Source organism: Canis lupus, chromosome 30 (genome assembly GCF_011100685.1).
Source record: "Canis lupus familiaris isolate Mischka breed German Shepherd chromosome 30, alternate assembly UU_Cfam_GSD_1.0, whole genome shotgun sequence".
Classification (NCBI taxonomy): Eukaryota; Metazoa; Chordata; class Mammalia; order Carnivora; family Canidae; genus Canis; species Canis lupus.
The window spans coordinates 24,387,473-24,407,535 of NC_049251.1; the positions used below are offsets into that span (position 1 = coordinate 24,387,473).

Below are 20,063 nucleotides of genomic sequence, written 5' to 3' on the forward strand. Positions count from 1 at the left end.
CCCCTTGGGCTCGGGAATCTTGGAATGACTAAAAGGGTCAAACCCTACTTTCCTAATAGCTTCAGAAAGGCTAAGGCAAGGAGGAGAAGAGGCAGAGAAGTGACAGTCTCCCTCCGAGGACCACTGCCTCACCGATGGTCCCGTTTCCAACTTCTCCCTATTTCTGTCCTGAATGATGCACTGGCCTGCCAGGCTCCCTTCACAAAGTGCCACACTGGGGGGGCAGAGATGTGTCGTCTCCCAGCTGCGGAAGCCTGAAGTTCAAGATCTGCGTTCCTTCTGAGGGCTGCGAGGGAAGCTCATCTTGGCTCCTCTGTCCGTGCCGAGTCCAAGTGCCTTCACCAGAACACCAGGTATATTGGAGAAGGGCCTACCCCAATGACTTCATTTTATCTCTGTAAAGACTCTATTTCCAAATAAGGTCATATTGCGGGGCCTAGGGGTTAGGGCTTCAACGTATCTTTTTTGGGGGGGAGGAGGGTTGAGAGACACAATTCAACCTGTAACAAATGTCACAAAGGAGCAGGTGGTTCACTGATTCCTTTATTTATTTAGGAGGTAGGGGGAGGGACACAGGGGACAGAGGAAATTACCTACAGGGAAAGAGCTGGGGAGGGTCTGCAGGGGCTGGGCTAGAAAGCAGTAACACTGATTCTATAGTTGAAAAGGAGTAGTGCACATTTGTAAGTACCTGGTGGGAGTCTTGTAATAAAACCTACCTTATGAATAAGTACAGTGGAATACTACTTAGTACATTCATACATGTTTCTACCATCTTAAGATTTTTATATATACAGTATATGATCTGTTTTTATAAATGTACAGCTTGAAAAAAAGAGATCCTTCTTGTAATAGGTACAGCACGAAACACAAAACCAACATGGGCCAGCCACATTCCAACTGAAGACCCAGAGTAAGCAAGGCCAACAGCCCAGCCCCCGGCCCCCGCTCAGCCCGGCAACGCGACGGTCCTGGCGAAGTGGGGACCAGCGCCCCTCTGCGCCCGTGGGCTCCGCCGGCCACGCCGGCCCTCGGCATGTGCACGGCAAGTGCCCACTCACGCCAAGCCCAGCCTGCGGAGGGCAGGTCCTCCCTGAGGGAAAGTGGCAGAGAGGAATGTGTGTGTCGGGGAAGGAAAAGAAGGATGGGAGAAATGTGCTCTTTGACTAAAGGCACTTGTCAGCGGCCGCCTCCAGCCGTTCCCTGGGCCTGGTGAGCGAGCGGGCTGCTGCTGTGACAGAGCCAACAAGGTCTGGGTGGCCCTCGCCTGTCCTCTCACCAGGTTTAAATACAATAAATAAATCTTAGTAGGTGGTTGTTTTGCCCTCCTGGGCTCCTAGGAATAGGCTACCTTTTAGGATCGTTTATGGAGTGACACTCCTTGTCCCCAACCCAGCTTTTCAATGTCCTCCATGGGGAAGGTGCCAGAAGAACTCTAGGCCTTGGAGAAGGAAGCAACTGCTCGCTATGGATCAGAGAGAGAGCCCCGAATGTCCCCTTCCCTGCCTGGAGCTCCTTCACCCGTGCGTCAGAGTCTCTGCGCGCCTCAGATCTTGGTCACATAGTTGTTGGGGAACAGGCCCTGCTTGCCTCGTAGTCGACCCGTCCACCAGCCAGAAGGATCTGCAGGAGACAGAGACGGCGAGAGTGAGGGTGGGCAAGGCAGTCTCGCCTGGGCTGCACACTCTGCTCCTGCGGGTGCGTCACATGGGCAAAGGTGGTTTGGCTCCATCTGCGTCCTTTTTCCTTCTTTCTTTTCTTTTTTCTTTTCTTTTCTTTTTTTTTTTTAAGATTTTACTTATTCATGAGAGACACAGAGAATAGAGAGAGAGAGAGACAGACAGGCAGAGGGAGAAGCAGGCTCTATGCAGGGAGCCCGATATGGGACTCGATCCCGGGTCCCCAGAATCACTCTGGGCTGAAGGCAGTGCTAAACCGCTGAGCCACTCGGGCTGCCCTATTTTCTTTTTTTTTTTTTTAATTATTTTTTAAAAAAGATTTTTCTTGGGACGCCCAGGTGGCTCAGCAGTTTAGTGCCACCTTTGGCCCGAGGTGCGATCCTGGGGTTCCTGGGATCGAGTCCCACATCGGGCTCCCGGTGCATGGAGCCTGCTTCTCCCTCTGCCTGTGTCCCTGCCTCTCTCTTTCTCTCTCTGTGTCTCTCATGGATAAATAAATAAAATCTTCAAAAAAAAAAAAGATTTTTCTTCATTTGAGAGTGGGCGAGAGCATGAGTGGCGGGGAGGGGCGAAGCAGACGCTCCACTGAGCAGGGACCCCGGGATCATGAGCTGAGCCAAAGACAGACACAACCCACTGAGCCACCCAGGTGTCCCCTTTATTTTCTTTTACATGAAAGAGTTTGTTGTAAAAAGTAACCCCTCCCCGACAGCAGACACACACCTCGCACTCAGGGCCCAGTTCAAGGAAGAACTTGCTGCTCCCATGTGCGGCTTTGCTGTCAGCTGGAGGCTGTTGGCTCCCTTGGGGCCCAGGGTGGTGGGGGATGGCCCCCAGCCCTGTCCCCACTTTTCCCCACCACATCCTTCCCACGCCTTCCTCCAGCGCCAAAGTTGCTGGGAGAACCTGATCTGCAACATCTCCCAGGCCCTCCCTCCACCGTAATGAGTACGGGGTCTTCATCCTTCCAGACCCTCTGCTGTGATTATAACCACACTCAGGCTCATTTTAAACAGAAACCGGCCACTCTTACTATTCTGCATCATGCTTTTCAATACTTACTAGATACTGTCTTTCCATGTCTATCTCATTTTTAGTTTTTTTTATATTTTATTTTTTTAAAAGAGTTTATTTATATTTATAAATCATATAAAAAGATTTGGATAAGGGAACATGGGCTGTGTCTTCATGAGAGACACAGAGAGAGAGAGAGAGAGAGAGAGGCAGAGACACAGGCAGAGGGAGAAGCAGGCTCCGTGCAGGGAGCCCAACGTGGGACTCGATCCCGGGACCCCAGATGCTTAACCGCTGAGCCACCAAGGCGTCCCTATTTTTAACTTTAATAATACATACTATAGATCATTTCATATCAGGATATAGTTTCCATATGCTCTTCTAATAGCTGCATGAATTCCTGTCATTTGCCTATTTCTCTAACAGCTATTGGGCTTTATCTTACTGATTAGGAATTCTTTATATATTAGTGAATTTGTCCTATGAGTTGCAAATATTCCTTTGACCCCACAGGTGCCCCTCCTCCCATTTTTAATTATATCTTAACAGGTAAGTATTGAATCAAATGATCTATTATTTTACAGCTTCTTGATTTTTCTATCACTTTTGTACATCCTTTACCACACTGATATTATTAAAAAAAGAAGCTTCCCCCATACTTAGGTCTAGAACTCCTATTTTATATATTTACATATTTATGTATTTGGGATTTATCTTGGTGGAAGGGATTAAATATAAAATCCAAGTAATTATTTTGACATGGGGATTTTAAAATTTTGATACATAACTTTATATTTCCTCCACAAAAGTCGATTCTAGCAGTAAACTCTGAAAGAAGGTATCTTTCTCCCGGACTTACCACAGATATTATAGTCCACCCTTTATTTGCAATGACAAAATCCAGAAAGTTCTGAAAAAGTTCTTAAAAGGTCTATAAATTCACTGGATGGCAACACTTGACCTGAACTGATGTGAATTTATGAGATCTCCTCCCAGAGTGTGAATGCTCATCATGTTGCTCAGCAGAGATACTAGGTTTGACGCAGGACGTTGCCCTGGGAACCATAAGGGGTGTCCTAATTTATGATATGATGTATATGATATATTACACATACACACCCTATTATTGACTATCTAACCATCTCTGATCTCTCAAACTCATTTACCTTAAAGATTTGGATAAGGGGGGACACCTGGGTGGCTCAGCGGTGGAGCCCCTGCCTTCAGCCTAGGGCGTGATCCTGGAGTCCCGGGATTGAGTCTCACATCAGGCTCCCTGCTAATAGAGCCTGCTTCTCCCTCTGCCTGTGTCTCTGCCTCTCTGTGTCTCTCATGAATAAATAAACAAAATCTTAAAAAAAAAAAAAAAGTTTTGGATAAGGGAACGTGGACTGAATCATGACTTAGTCTTTTGCTGGAGCCCCAGGTGGAGTCTTTTTCCATCCCCCTGGTGAGCAGGGAGGCTCTGGCCTGCATTGCCTCAGTAGCCTTGGTCCACTTTCAGACCAGACTGTTTCTCACTGTTCATGTGCAGGAGCTATTTAGATGTGGAAAACATTTCCTCCCAGTCTGTTTTTTATCATTTAACTTGGTGTCTGGTGCAAGTCACCATACAGAAGATTTTGATTTCACCTTTTGATGAGGTTTAAATCTTCTATGGTTTGGGGGTTTAATGTCCTCCACAGGAAGACTTTCCCTCCTCAAAGATTAATACAATATTCTAGGTTTCCTTCTAGGATTTTTTTTTTATTTAAAGATTTTATTTATTTCCTTCTAGGATTTTTATAATTCAGTTATATATCTTTAATTCATCTGATATTTATTTTGTGTATGAGATAGAGCTCTAACTTTATTTTATTTTCCAAATAGAAAGTCACTGTCTCTTCTTTCCCCTGATTTCAAATGCCACATTTATCCTGTATTAAACACCTGTATACACATGGGTCTGTTTCTGGATTCTGTTCTGTCCCATTTATTTATATGTCTATTCATGTACTCACACTGCACTACATAAATTACAGTAACAATTTATAGCATTTTCTGAGAACTTCAAGGACTCGGCATTTTACACAAATACGTAATTACTTCGATTTATAACCAAAATACATGTTATTTCTGGAAAAATCTGAAATATTGAGAAATAAAAGAAAGCAATACTCAAAATTCAACACTCAAGGAGACCACATGTGAATATGTGTATACATACACTCAGCCATTTGTTTTATATTTTTATAAAAATGAGACTAAAGTCCACAGTCTATAGCCTTTTTCCCATGAACATTTTTCTATGTCAATAAGCATATTACACTACTGCATCATTATCTACAATAAAAATGTCTGTCATTGAGGTTCAGTGAATGCATATTGTAAAGCTTCTTTAGCTAACTTCAGCTACTGGGTAATTGGTCATCTCCAATATTTTTGCTGAACAGAGCTGGTGATAAAAACTCATTTGTGTTTACTAAGCATTTATTCCAACTTTTATTTTTACTCCAACACTTTCTAGGAAGGATACTAAATGGCTAAAATAGGGGATCCCTGAGTGGCTCAGTGGTTTAGCGCCTGCTTTCAGCCCAGGGCATGATCCTGGAGTCCCGGGATCGAGTTCCACATCGGGCTCCCTGCATGGAGCCTGCTTCTCCCTCTGCCTGTGTCTCTGCCTCTCTCTCTCCCTCTGCCTGTGTCTCTGCCTCTCTCTCTCTCTCTCTCTGTGTGTCTCTCATGAATAAATAAATAAAATCTTAAAAAAAAAAAAACTAAATGGCTAAAATATTAAGCCTATAGCAAACTAGATGGCTAAAGGAGGTCAAAATAATCCCTAGAGGCCGATTAGAAGGATGTCGGTCCAGGGACATACACATCTCCTGAGTGAGCCCAGGTGATGACGGAATTGGTTAAAAACACCATTCTCAGGACTGTCTGTCCTTGGCACCTCTTCTTGAAGGCTAAACTCACCAAGGCCCACTTCCCTCACATGCTGTCCTTGTTCTGCTCATGATGGATGGCTCCGCACTGTCCACGAGTCCTCTCGAGCCTGACATTCAGGGCCACTCCTAGCTTCATCTCGCCTCCTGTGACATCACCTGGGGGATCCTGCCACGCGGCTGAGTTGAGCATCGGCTCATCTTCCTAAAATGACCTGCTTTCTCTAGCCTCTGGCTTATCTGTCTCTCTCCCCATTCCTCACCACAAATGCCATTTCCTTCATGGTGCTTTTTTAACATTCTAAGGAGTTTATTATTGTTATTATTATTATTTTTTAAGATTTTATTTATTTATTCACGAGAGACACAGAGAGAGAGAGAGGCAGAGACACAGGCAGAGGGAGAAGCAGGCTCCATGCAGGGAGCCTGACGTGGGACTCGATCCCGGGTCTCCAGGATCACACCCTGGGCTGAAGGCAGGGGCTCAACTGCTGAGCCACCCAGGGATCCCTATTATTATTATTTAGTTTTATTTACTTTAGAGAGAGAGAGTGTGGCAGGGAGGGGGAAAGGGAGAGAGAGACTCCCAAGCAGACTCCCCGCTGAGCCCAACACGGGGCTCCATCCCATGACCCTGAGATCATGTTGAGATGAAACCAAGAGTCAACACTCAACGACTATGCCACTCAGGCATTCCAGAAGTCATCTTTTAAAAAATACTTCCAAAGGACAAATGTTTGGTCATATGTTTATTATATTCTAACTTATCTTCTCTACCAAATTAGTAAAGCATTCAGCCAAGCTCACAGATTGCTATTATAACAGATGTCATAGGTCCTCCCTGGCTTCCATTCCATCTACCTTCCGTGTGAAGAGGACATCAAGTTTGGGTGGGATAGTCCTAACTCTTTCCTACAGAAGTCCCTGCCACACCTAACCTACTTCAGGTATAGCCTTATCTTGCTACAGAGATTCAGGGATAGGCACATGACTAATTTCGTCTAATCAGAGTAAAACCTAGGACTTTTGTCTAATGGCCAAGAGAAATTTCAAAGACAAAGTAGATTTCAGACAGTTTGATCTGTTTGCTGGAACTGATGCAGCCATTTTGCTGCATAAGGGAAAACAGCCCAAGAAAGGAGCAAACACAAAGAAGGCAGAGCTGAAAGAAGTATTAAAAAAAAAAAAAAAAAAAGAAGTTAGAGCCTTGTTCAAACTGAGCCTGAAGGCTAGACTCCTGCTACAAGTTTCAGTTAGAGGAGCCTATAACTGAACTCTTTGTGTTTAAACTAGTTCTTATAGCAATGTGATCGAATGTTTTCTAGGAGGCTCTCCGAGCCAGCCAGCCACGCACTTACCTTCTTTGATAATATCGATAATGTCATTGGCATTGAAGCTGAGTTCATCTGTGTCCTGAGCATCATAGGCATACAGAGCCTTGCACTGTGGCACCTGAGGCTTAGGCTTGGGCTGGGGCTTGGGTCTGCCCCCTGCTGGGGGAGGCCGGCTGGTCGTTTGTCTCCGGACGCTGTGGAGAGAGTGGAGGCAGATGAGAGACGGGACCTAGCAGAAGGCAGCACCATGTAGTGGTCTGGGGCACGGGGACCAGCTCTGGCCTGCTCCGGGTCACATTCCGGCTCCATCCTTAGATGATACACCACTCCCCAAACTTTGAGAATAAAAATAGCCCCACCCCCAACTTCAGAAACCGAACTTTTACCAGGGCCACAGAAGCCTGTAGGTGCCTCTCCCCAACAGCAAGCCTTCCCAGAATCAAACACCACCCTGCATTTTGTATTAATAATTCCGCTTTTGTGGGTTTACCACACACACACAAGTATCCCTAAACAGTACACATAATTTGCCTGTTTTTTTTAAAGATTTTATTTATTTATTTATTTATTTATTTATTTATTTATTTATTTATTTAAGAGAGTGTACAAGCTGGGGGGAGCGGCCGGCAGAGGGGGAGGGAGAAGCAGGCTCCTCAGGCAGCCAGGAGCCAGATGCAGGACTCGATCCCAGGACCCTGGGATCGTGACCTGAGCCAAAGGCAGACGCTCAATCCACTGAGCCGCCTAGGTGCCCCAGTTGGCCTGTTTTTTTAATTGTATAAAAAGAATCATGTTCTTTTTTTTAAGAAGGACAGGGGTGGGGAGAGAGAGAGAAAGAATCATCAGCAAGTTCAACGCCCAGCGCAGAACCCAATGTGGGTGGGGCTGGATCTCACAACCCTGAGCTCATGACCTGAGCCAAAATTGAGAGTCGGAGGCTTAGCTTGCTGAGCCCCCCAGGTGCCATGTGTCCTCATGGCCTTACACTCTTCCAGGGCATGACTATGTTACAGTTTACTTACGCAGTCCACTGTTGATGCTCATTTGGGAGGATTTCAGTCTCTAGCATTGCGAAAAAAATTAAAACGCTGCTTTGAATATTCTTGTGCGAGAGTTTAACCACAGCAATTTCTCATCTCAGCACTACTGGCCCCCAGGGTCAGCAGTGCTGATAATTCCCTGTGGAGGGGCTGTCCTACACACCGCAGGGTGTCGAGCAGCATCCCTGGCCTCTACCCTCTGGATGCCCAGTAGCACCTCCCCGTCCTCATCGTGGTCATCAAAACCATCTCCAGCACTAGGCCCCTTATCCTAGTCTTCGAGCTCTAAATATACTCTTTCCACACACTATACTGCCTCCAGGATCCATTCAGACATTGTCTGAAAAGCACAGAACTGCAGCTTGAGAGATCCTTCCTCTTTCTTACTTTTTAAGATTTTATTTATTTGAGAGTGAAAGCTAGTGAGCGAGAGCACGAGCAGGGGGGAGAGGGAGAAGCAGGCTCCCAGCTGAGCAGGAAGCCTGATCTGGGACTCAATCTCCGGCCCCCGGGATCGTGACCCAAGCCAAAAGCAGATGCCCAACCGACTGAGCCACCTCAAGAGATCTTTAAACTTGTATCTGAAACAACTATTTGTTAAATATGTTCTCATACAAGGCATTTAGAAAAAATAAAAAGGGGAATAGAAAACATTTTCTTTCCCACTTTGCTTAAGAACAAAACAAGGAAAAGCCTACATTCATTTGCTCACAAAAGAAACAGGCTTACGATTTCTCTAGGAGAAACTGGGCTATACTCAACTCGGTGGGGCTGGCTGTTAGGCCAGGTCTGTTCACACCTGTGGCAGGAAGAGGGGAAGGGAGGATCTTTCTTCCAGCCTGAGTTCTGGAGGGGAAATACATACCCAGCTTTGAGCTGTGGTCTCAGGAGGCCAGAGCCGCTCCGTCTTTGCTGAGGTCTCATGATAAGAGATGCTAACGGGGTGCTGATGAGCAACTTAGATCAGAGTATCTTTTGCGGGGGGGTAGGTACTGGCTGCCAGCTGGGGGGTAGGACTGTTCCTGTCAGGGGTGGGGTTTCAGAGGGCTGCCTGGGGGATGGGGTAGCAAATGCAAGGTTCCTCAGGCTCCATTCTTCTTAGGTCAGCCCCTGTCCCCACCTTCCCACCTACCACCAAGCACTTTTCTTTCATCATAGAGGAAAGGCATCTTATAGATCATTAGCATGACATCATTTCCTCCCTAGTCTATTGGAAATCCCCATTCCCTGCTCAAGAAGTGCTTGCTTCTCCGAAAGCTGGCCAGGCAAGCAGGCTTTTAATTAAGCAACCTATATATTAGGGATGTGTCAGCATTTGGTTAATAAGAGCCATTAGCCTGGATACCAGAAGTCATCTGATTTCCCAGCAACAAGGAGGGGGGGTGTGGAGAGGAGGGGTGTGCATCAGAATACCCTGGGAGCGAGGAAAGCCTCCAGCCTGGTAATTCCAGGGCACAGGGTTGGGAGGGTACACACACACTCTCCCCAATTACTCACAGGTGGAGATCTGGCCTCTCTGGTAGGGGGGAGACCTACCAACATTAGTGCAGGTTGATGAGGCATCTGGGCCCAAGAGTATTGGGACTTAGGTGTAGTCTCCAGGGAAAGGGGCCAGGAGGGCCTCTTAGTGGGGAGAAGATAGGATGACCCTCGGAAATGTAGCACTGTCCTTCCTACAGCAATCCTGGGAGTCACCCCCTGGCTCTTTTCCCCATCGCCCCTGGCAGTTCTTCCTCCTTCCTGTCTTTGCTGCCAGTTGCTTCTTTTCTGGGCTCCCCCACCTCAATGTCTATTAGTTCACTTCACTCTCCATTAAAGATCCTAACAGCTTCTTCCCTGCTCATGGACCAAGAGCCTTCATGGGTCCTGCCAGGTGTGGCCCCAACTGGCTTCCAGCCTCAGGTCCTGCCACAGGCCACACTGGTACTTTCCTACCTTTCTTTATGAGCCCTGGTTGGGGTTAAGACATCCCCCCTTTCAAGTACCCCTAGCTTACATCTTTAGAGGATAATGCTTGCCCCTAAGATCAGCAACGAAACAGGGATGTCAGCTCTCACCGCTTCTGTTCAATACTGCACTGGGAGCTGTAGCCAGTCAAGAAGAATAAAAGGCATTCAGACTGGAAAAGAAGTAAAAATACCTCTATCTGCAGATGAGATGACCCTGCATATAGAAAAACCTAAGAAATACACTAAATAACTATGAGAACCAGTAAACAAGTCCAGCAAGATTAAACAATTCTATGTACAGTACATACAAAAGAATATACTACATAGGAGTAAATTTAACACAAGGATAATTCTGTTTATATGAAATATCCAGAGAAAGCTAGTCTATAATGAAAGAAAGTAGATCAGTGGTTCCCTAGGGCTGGGGCTGAGGGTTAGGAGAAGGAGGTCTTTCTTGGAGATGATGAAAATTCTAAATTTAGATTATGATGGGTGTGCCTGGCTGGCTCAGTCAGTAGAGCATGCGACTCTTAATCTCGGGGTCATGAATGTGAGCCCCATGTTGGGTGTAGAGTTTACTTAAAAACAGATTTAAAAAATAGATTACAGGCATGATCCCGGGGTCCTGGGATCAAGTCCTCCATCAGGCTCCCTGCAGGGAGCCTGTCTCTTCCTCTGCGTATGTCTCCACCTCTCTCTCTCTCTCTCTCTCTGTGTCTCATGAATAAATAAATAAATAGAATCTTTAAAAAATTAGATTATAAACATGGTTGTACAACTCTGCACTAGAAACTATTGAATGGGGGCAGCTCGGGTGGCTCAGCGATTTGGCACCGCCTTTGGCCCAGGGTATGATCCTGGAGACCCGGGATCAAGTCGGATGTAGGGCTCCCTGCATGGAGCCTGCTTGTGTCTCTGTCTCTCTCTGTGTCTACCACGAATAAATAAATAAAATCTTAAAAAAAAAAAGAAAAAGAAAAAGAAAAAGAAACTATTAAATGGTACTTTAAATGGGTTGATTTAATAGTATATAAATTCTCAAAAAGATCTGCTTTAAAAAAAAAAGAAGTAAATGACGTAGACCCCTGTGGCTCGGCAGCTCACTGCTGTTCTCTGAGTGACTCAGTCTGCTTTGCTGCAGGCGCTGGATGTCTGGAACCAGGGCAGGTGGAGGAGGACACGGAGCGGGGAGGGGCTATTTAAACACCTGTGAGAACACAGCCATTGCACGGTGTTTGGTCCCAACGCATCAGAGGATACCTCCTTAGGGTAAATCAGAGTCAAGCCAATCAAAATAAAATCTCAGGGATTACTGGGGGATGTGGGTTCCCTTGTAGGCCCTGGTCGTCCCAGCCCCGGACAGCTGCCACCATGTAAAGCCATCTGGTGACTTATCACTTGGCTAAACAGGGTTCCCAGTTCTCCATGTTTCAGGAGCAGGGAAAGCCCAGGCAGAGTTCGAGATGAGGCTGTTTGCCAGGGAGCAGCTCTGCATCTTTTTTTTTTTTTTTTTTAAGATTTTATTTATTTATTCATGAGAGACACAGAGGGAGGCAGAGACACGGGCAGAGGGAGAAGCAGGCTCCATGCAGGGAGCCCGACGTGGGACTCGATCCCAGGACTCCAGGATCACGCCCTGGGCCGAAGGCAGGCGCTAAACTGCTGAGCCACCCAGGGATCCCCAGCTCTGCGTCTTGCATTAGAGAACCGTCTGTTTAGACACCCGACCCCGAGGTCACCGCGATCTGGCTCTTCCCTGTTTACTTTAAGATTTGATTTATTTATATATTTGAGAGAGAGAGAGAGAGGGAAAGAGAGCAGCAGGGAGGCGGGGCAGAGGGAGAGGGAGAAGCAGACCCTGCACCGAGCGGGGAGCCCGACGGGGGATCCCCGGACTCCCAGACCATGACCTGAGCAGAAGGCAGCTGAACCCCCAGGCGCCCCTGGCTCCTCCTTGTTTAAACGTCCCCTGTGACCCGACAGGAGTGCAACTGCCCCAGGAGGGCAGCCGGTTAGAGAAGTCGCTGCTGCCTCGCTCCCACGCTGGGCCGGCTTCCCCCCTTCTGGTGTGTGCCGACAGGGGGAGGTCATCGGGGACCCCTCGCTGGTGCCTAGGGCGGTGGCTGCCCCGGGCAAGGGGGTGCACGGGGCGTGTTCACCGGCGCTGCTTCATTTCACCTCCCAACACTCCAGAAGTGACTGTCGCACGATCCTGGGGCTTCCTGCCGGTCTCCTCCCTAGATGGCGCAGTGGCAGGTGCACGAGGCTCCCGGAGCTCCAGCCACGCTCACTTGCCTTCCCTTGGCCTGGCCTGCGCTCAGCCGCCAGTGGACACTGCTCATCCCTGCTCGGCCTCCGGTTTGCCTTCCAACCCCGGCGGCGACCCGGGCGGCCCCCAGCTGCTCAGAGTGGGGGAGCGGCGCGGCCTGGAGGCTTGGGCATCATCCAGCCGACACCCTCCTGGGACAGCAGGTGCCACGGGGGCAGGGCCTGGGCCTCGTCGTGCTCAGCACTGTAGCCCCTGGATCTGGCACCAGGCCCGGGGACACCGAGCGGCCTCAGTCTGCACCTTCTCGTGGAGGGACGGTGCGCAGCAGGGAAGGGTTCGAGCCCAGCTCGGCCACCGGCTGGCAGGCGACTTGGGTAGGTCGCTTCCCCTTACTTTAAAGATCATGTCTCCATCTGTTCAAAAAGGAGATTCAGGCAATGGTCCAGGTCCTTTTTCTAATTCTTAGGACGCTTTGCAGCGCGCTCTCCACAAACGCCCTACTGTCAGATGTGGCGCGGAGCACAGGAAGCCTGTGCCAGGACAAGACTGCTGCCTCTACGCTCTACCGCAGTGTAGACGAGACTGCTGCCTCTACGCTCTACCGCAGTGTAGACGAGACTGCTGCCTCTACGCTCTACCACAGTGTAGACGAGACTGCTGCCTCTACGCTCTACCGCAGTGTAGACGAGACTGCTGCCTCTACGCTCTTACCACAGTGTAGACGAGATTGCTGCCTCTACGCTCTACCGCAGTGTAGACCCGAAAACCATCACAGAAGAACAGTCAGGAGCAACAGCCATTTTCCCGACTCTATCTTAGCCTCAGCCTTAAACCCACACAATCCCCTTTGCATCACTAGGTGGCGATCCTGTGTAATCCATAATGAGGAAAGAGCCTACTCGCTGCCAGAAATGGATTAATGAGGCCTTTTAGGTGCCTGGAGCCTTCCAAACGCAGCCCCTGTGCAGCCAGTGCAGTGAAGAAGGGGTCCAGACCGCCCGCCCAGCAAACAAGACCCTCATGCTCAGGGACTCAGTCCAGCCCAGGAGACAGGGTTGTTACACCTCAGGAATTTTGTGAGTCAGTTGTTAAAACACAGCCATTGTTACAGATGAAATGGATGATACAACTGAATGAATTAAAAGCAAAGGCAGTAAATACTCATCACTCAACCCTTCCTAATTATCTCACTACCTTTTCCTTCTGTCTACATGCTTGACATTATACATAAAGGTCTGGTTGCTCAAGGATGGCGGAAACACTATTATACAGTGGCACGTGGCTACGCATCTCCTTCCAAGTCTGAGGCCAGTGGGGTCATGCTGGTAGCTTGCCCTTGGCCATGGTGAGTGGAAACGGAGTACAACTTAGGCCCTTCTATGTCCAGAGAGCCGGACACACTGTTGTCCCCACACTGTCGTGGTGCCTAAATTTGCCTTGTAACGCACATGCAGGAGTCAGGTCATTTTGGTACCTCTGATATTTTAGGACATGTGCACTCCTAATAAGCTTTACATGATTGAAAACTGTTACAAAAACAATTATTTCATTAGGATAATGGGGGTTGGAGCAAGAATTTCATTCTCACAATAAGTTGTGTTTCCTGTTGCCATTTTGATAATACACGCTCACTTTATACATATTAACATAGAGTTCTAAAGCTCCATGTCACTGAGCATTCAGTGTTTCCTTCTGTGTAACTTCAGCACAGTATATTTTTTTTCTTTTCAAAAAAAGATTTTATTTATTTATTTATTCATGAGAGACACACAGAGAGAGAGGCAGAGACATAAGCAGAGAAGCAGGCTCTCTGTGGGGAGCCCAGTGTAGGACTTGATCCCAGGACCCCTGGATCACGACCCAAGACAAAGGCAGATGCTGAACCACTGAGCCACCCAGGTGGCCCTAATCCAGTTTCCCTACGACAACATGACCCATCATATCAGGGGAATTTGTACACACCTACCACGTGAGTGTATCTGTTCCCCATGAAGAGGGCGAGCTATAGCAACCTGCTTTCACAGCAGATCGTTTTTCTGTGTAGGGCATCGGAGCTCCAGTGCAACCTCACCCTGACCTACACCCCAAGGTGTCCGGGGAAATCAGGCGCCCCACCTCCAGGTCACTCTGTGCAAACCCGCTCTGCTGGAGAAGCCGTGTCGTGTCAGTGGCTAGGGCCACCAGTGCTGCCCCTGCCCTGAGACCTCAGGATGCCAAGCGACCGCTGAACCCTCATGGACAGCCACCCAACCTCACGAGATGCCAAGAGCCCACAAGGAAGCAGAACCCCAAATGACGTCCATCATGACAAGGCTCTCAGAAGGGAGCGTTCATGCATTTGCTCTCTTCTAGTAACGTCACTGTTCCTGGGATGTGAGCTGCTCCGGGGAAAGGAGCTAAGGATGTATCACTAGGAAAAGATTGGGGGTGTGGGCCAGCACAGGTGGAGGGAAGTTTGGGGCTTCACTGACATGGTCCAGATGGAGCTAGTGTCTGTCGTACTGTTACCTCGTAGCTCTGCACCCCCAGAGAGCAGCATGCAGGACACACGTGTGTGAGGGCCAAGGTGCCTCCCGGACCGGTCCCTGTGTCTGGCTTCCGCAGGCCGCCTGTCCCCCTCAGTAGAGCCTGCGATGCCTGAAGCTTAGACCCGCGTGGAGTCCAGAGCTCTATGCAGGCCAGAGATTTTCTCGAGAGAAAAGCCACCTTTCAATCCTGGTGGGATATTACTCTTTCCCCATTAGACAGGAGCACACGGATCACAGTCATAAAACTGATACAAATAAACTTTCCAGGTGCCCAATGCTCGCCCCCTACCAAGCCCTGACTTCGGGAAGCCCTGAGGAGTGGGCCTGCACCTTAGATTATTCGGGAAGCCCTGAGGAGTGGGCCTGCACCTCCCTACTACACAGGCGAGGACACCAAGGTGCAGAAGGATTGCGTGACGCACACGAGTGGGCACAGCTGGCGCTCAGGGAAGCGAGCCAGGAGTCCAGCCCGCCGCGCAGAGAAGGCATGTGGCTCAGCAAATACCTGATGAGCGAATTGACGAAGGAACCAAGAAAGGAAACGGGATGGACACCCAGTCCCTGCATCTGTGATCCTCTGCTCTCTGCACACCACCAGGCCACCTTCCGTGAGCTTCTCTGCAGCTCCCACACTCTGGGGCAGCGGGCTGTACCAAGTCCATGCCAGGGGGAGCTGGGATTAAGCTTTCTACTATCACCTCTTTGCTCTGCAGATGTGAAATTTAGGTCTTGAAATTCCAAGAAGGAAAATAATGGCATTTTGTTTCATTGGCTCTTTAAAATATGCTCTGTTCCAAAAGGTTGAATCTATAAACATTACTGGAAATGTGGGAATGGATGCCAGGAATTCCTAAGCCTCATGTCTGCCTGGGCCTGGATACGGCTGCTGCTCCTGTAGATTATGGGTTGAGAAATATTGCTATTGGACACTTGTTGGAAATTTTAAGCCCCTTGAAAATATGACTCCATTAGGAGAATCTTGTCAAGAGACATAGAGGCAGCATTTGAATTTTTCTATCGATCCCCTCCGCCCTTTGTGGCATGGCCAGGAGCCCTAGCACTGAACACTTTCAATATTTTTCTGTTTCTCCAACTTCTAGTTGGATTAATCTCTAGAGTATCTCAAAATTTCCTAAAGTTGCCCTCCCATGAAATAGACCATAGGATTAAAGAGGCCAACAGAAAAGACATTTCCAGTCTAGATTTTAATGCTTCCAGTAATGAACTGGAGATTATGTGCACCTCAGATATAGGAGGGATAACATAAAGCATATTTGACTAGCAAATCAAGTGTTCCTGCGAAAAGGCTGATGAATGAACTGTCTGTGAGGTTCTTGCTTAACCTGTTCTCTTTCCTGACAATCAGGAAAGATCTTGAACCTGCAGCAGACATTTCAAAAGGTATGCTAAGAGACTGCAGGATAATGATTCCCTGTATATCTCTCTTAGTCTCCTTGGACAGAAACAATGAGGATGACGCTAAGAATAGCTCCAATGTCACAAACACGGCAAGGCAAGCATCAAGAACCCAGTTGGGATGGTAACTTAGCGAAGCTGCTTCTTCTTCTTCTTTTTTTTTTTTAAGATTTTATTTATTTATTCATGAGAGACACACAGAGAGAGAGAGGCAGAGACACAGGCAGAGGGAGAAGCAGGCTCCATGCAGGGAGCTCGATGTGGGACTCGATCCTGGGACCCCAGGATCATGCCCTGAGCCAAACACAGATTCTCAACCACTGAGCCACCCAGGTGTCTCTCTCTCTCTCTCTCTCTTTTTTTTTTTTTTTTTAAAGATTTTATTTATTTATTCATTCATGGGAGACACAGAGAGAGGCAGAGCCACAGGCAGAGGGAGCAGCAGGCTCCACGCAGGGAGCCCGATGTGCAAAGGCTTCTTGCTCTCTCCAAAAAACCTGGCTGAACCTAAAACGAACTGACCAAGACTTCCTTGAATTAACTTGAGGTGCTAATTACACCATTTGATTTTATCCACATTACACGATCCAAAAGAAATGATCGCTTATGTTACATATGTCTATATGGAAAAGTGCACTGGGTTGGGAGAAGGAAAAGAAAGATGTGCCCAAGGATGTGAAAGCCCAAGCAGCAAAAGACGGCGGTATTCTTGTTTTTATGGATCGGCACATTCAAGGTCACCATTTGGAGCTCACATATAGGAGTTCTCGTGTTTGTGGAAAGGTTTGGGACGCCAAAATCCACTGTTTACGCCACCAAGCTCCTGTGAAATTAATGCAATTCGTGTTTTCTTGGAGAAGAGGAGCTATTAAATGCAGCTAACCTCGAGGCTCCTGAAATGCCTTGGGCATGTCTAAGGTCTCTGACCACATGAGAAATTATTTTAATTTTCACTTTATGTGTTTTAGAAAATAAATACTAAGAAAAAACTTAGCCCTTTGACCGGGTATGATTTTTTTTTAAAGGGATATTTGCATCACAGCAGATGTAAGTGTACAACGAAGAGGCTGGCTGAGATTCTCGTAGCTAGCGGGCTCCGTGCACCTCGTGCACCTCGTAAGAGCACATGCACAACAGGAGGTCAGTAACTGCTTACTGCCTGGGAGATGGCCGTGAAGGAGCCCTCCACGCCCAGCCCCATGGCCCTCGCCACGGCAGCACCATGTAGCTTCATGCATCGACTCAGAGGTGGCAAAGGGCGTGATAAGACTTACATAGGGAGCCACGCAGCTGAGGGCTGGAAGGGAGCAGCCTCAGTTAAGACACAATGTTCCTAAATTGCCTGCTTTTGGCTGACAGATGCTCCCAGTTGGCTGGTGTGCAAGTCTGTAACTTGCAAAGCAGGGCTGGAAAGATGGTCTTGCTTGCCAAAGCCAAAGCAAGTAGGAAGCTAACAGACAGAGCTAAGAGATTCGGTGCATTTTGTTGGTTGATTTTAATCCCCCTGCCTGCTTTGGGACATCACCCCGGGCCCAGAAAGGCTGTTTGATTATTTTCACTGTGTCTATCCATCTGAATAGCGTAGGTCTCAGTTATAGAGTAAAAATCCTATCTCCTCCTCAACAGCACCCTTTCAATTCACTTGTACACAGAACCTTTTTTGGCTTTATCAATTAGACACCAGATGCCTTCAGATGATTGGGTTTCAAAATGTGGTCCCTGGATCAGCAGCAGCAGCATCTGAGAACTTGGTAGAAATGTAAATTCTCGGGCACCGCTCTAGACCTACCGAATCAGAAACTCTGGAAGTGGTCCAGGAAGTTCTCCAGGTGATTCTGTGCACACTGAAGTCTGAGAAGCAGCACTGTCTTCGACCAAACCAATCAGGTAGGCCGTGATCGTTAGAGCTGGTGGGAGGTGCGAGTGTGGGGGTGGGTGGGGAGAGAGACCCAGTGAAGAGCAGCGACCCCTCAACAGCCAGCCATCTGCACAAAACTGAGGTGCTTTCATATCTGAAGCCCAAATGAGGTGCGATTTACAAGATGGAAAGGCACCCCAGGAGAACGTGGTTAAGTTTGTAAGAGCTTTGTGGTCTTTAGAAGGGGGCTGACAAGGCAGGAAAAACACCCTGCAAGGGGGCCAAGATGTGAGCCAGAGGAGCTGTTGTTTCTCTCCCAGCATGGCTCGATTTCATACACAAGTCCCCTGAGGATGCACAAAACTTCATCATTCTAGAGACACGGAGAGAATGGGAATGGAGGTGGGCCCCAGGGAGGGGAAGAATGGGCTGCAGCAGGCCCATTCTGGAGTTCAGCAGGGGAAGGTGCTCCACTGCTGAGGATCATGAGGCTTGGATAGTTCCTTACAAGTCACTAGTTCAACCACCATGAGATAATGGCTGGACCACCGTCACCCCCACCGCCAACATCGTCATCAGGCCTCGGCTGACCGAGTAGCCTCTTGCATGCCCAGTTCCGTGCCGGGTATCCTATGTATGTTATTTCGAGTCCTCCCTACAGCCCTGCCAGCCTGTTGGTATTACATCAGTGTGTGAATGAAGAAGATGAAGCTCAGAGAGGGTAAGCAGCAGGTCCAATGTTAGATGGGTAACAGGGACTCAAACGAGATCCTCATCTTTATCTGATATTTGACAACATCCCTCCACAGTATTTCTGCCTGGTTATTTCCACCCACCTTTAACTGGATACCTCCAGGGACAAGGTGCTCCTTACATCCCAACTCATCTTTGGGCTTCTAGAATGCTCTTTTGTTTACTGAAGCCAAAATCTACCACCTGGCAGTAGAATTCACTGACTTGTCTTAAAGCTGGACCATTTTATGTCTGGTGATTCCAAAGGACGTGTCCAACCCCGATCCGCAAGGATGACTCTCTGAATACCAATATAGAGTTCCAGAAGTCTTTACTTCCTCCAGCTAAAAACCCTGGGTTTCTTTTTTACCAGTCTCCACTTTCAGTTCTAGAAAGGCAGAGAGGCTCTCATTTGGAAGGCCTGAAGATCTGTATTCATAAAAACATCCATACCTCACAGAAGGCTGAGGTGTTATCCTTAACGTTCCTAATGACTCTTTGAGCTACATACAGTGTTTATGCAACTGCAGTCAAGGACAGAGATCAAAACCCCAACATTAAAAAAATAATATAAACAAACAAACAAACAAACAAACCCAACATTCCTCAGCCATGCCAGCCAGCAAGACAGGTTACCGAGTAACTGAATCTCAGGGCTGAAGGGGACCCTCTTTGGAGGTTCACAATAAGCCATCTCCAGAGAATGAGTCGTGTGCTATCAACTGGCTGTACTTTTAGAAATGTCAACCAAGGGCCTCATGGTTTTGGGTTCTGGATCACAACATGCAGGTGGTAAAGCAACTTGAGAATCATGTAGAGACTACTCAAAGGAATCCCTGGACCTTGCTGTGATCAAGAGAGAGGTCACCAGCGTCATCTGTCAGAGGTGGGACTCTTACCCGGCGGCACCCTGGTCTGGGACCTTAAGGAAATCCAAGCTCTCCGGAGTCTGTGATACTCGGTCTGAACCGGTGGACTGCTGTCGTGGCAAGGGCGGGCGGGCCATGGAGGTGTACAGACTTTTCTGATTTAACCTCTGGTTTCCAGGAGCATGAGGATGTGGCACAAACTGGTTTTTGATGACTCCATTCTGATGGTGTCCTAGAGAGAGGAAAAGGGGAGAAAACAACTCTTGAATGTTCTGAGCTGCCAAAAGGCTCTCCAAATTCCTTCCAGCTTTCAGCCAAGAGCAAGCCACTTAGCTTCTCTGGGCCCCTGTTTTCCCATCTGAAGATACAGAGGGCCCGATTGCAACTGTACGGTGAGGAACAGAGCTAATACACTGCGGGCGGCCTAGCAAGTGACTGGAACAGAGCAGAC

The 20,063-nt window shown here is 48.1% G+C and overlaps 1 protein-coding gene across 1 annotated transcript in view; it reads right to left on the reverse strand.

The window, feature by feature from the left end:
- Nucleotides 1-525: 525 nt before the first annotated feature.
- The window catches only part of MYO1E (myosin IE), a 198,602-nt gene continuing 179,064 nt past the window's right edge, over nucleotides 526-20,063 (reverse strand). The window contains exons 26-28 of the mRNA XM_038580563.1: nucleotides 19,643-19,844; nucleotides 6,976-7,145; nucleotides 526-1,623 (exon numbers count right to left, since the gene is read on the reverse strand). Of these exons, the coding sequence (XP_038436491.1) occupies nucleotides 1,547-1,623; nucleotides 6,976-7,145; nucleotides 19,643-19,844 (449 nt within the window). The 3' untranslated portion in view covers nucleotides 526-1,546. The remainder of the gene's footprint in view (nucleotides 1,624-6,975; nucleotides 7,146-19,642; nucleotides 19,845-20,063) is intronic.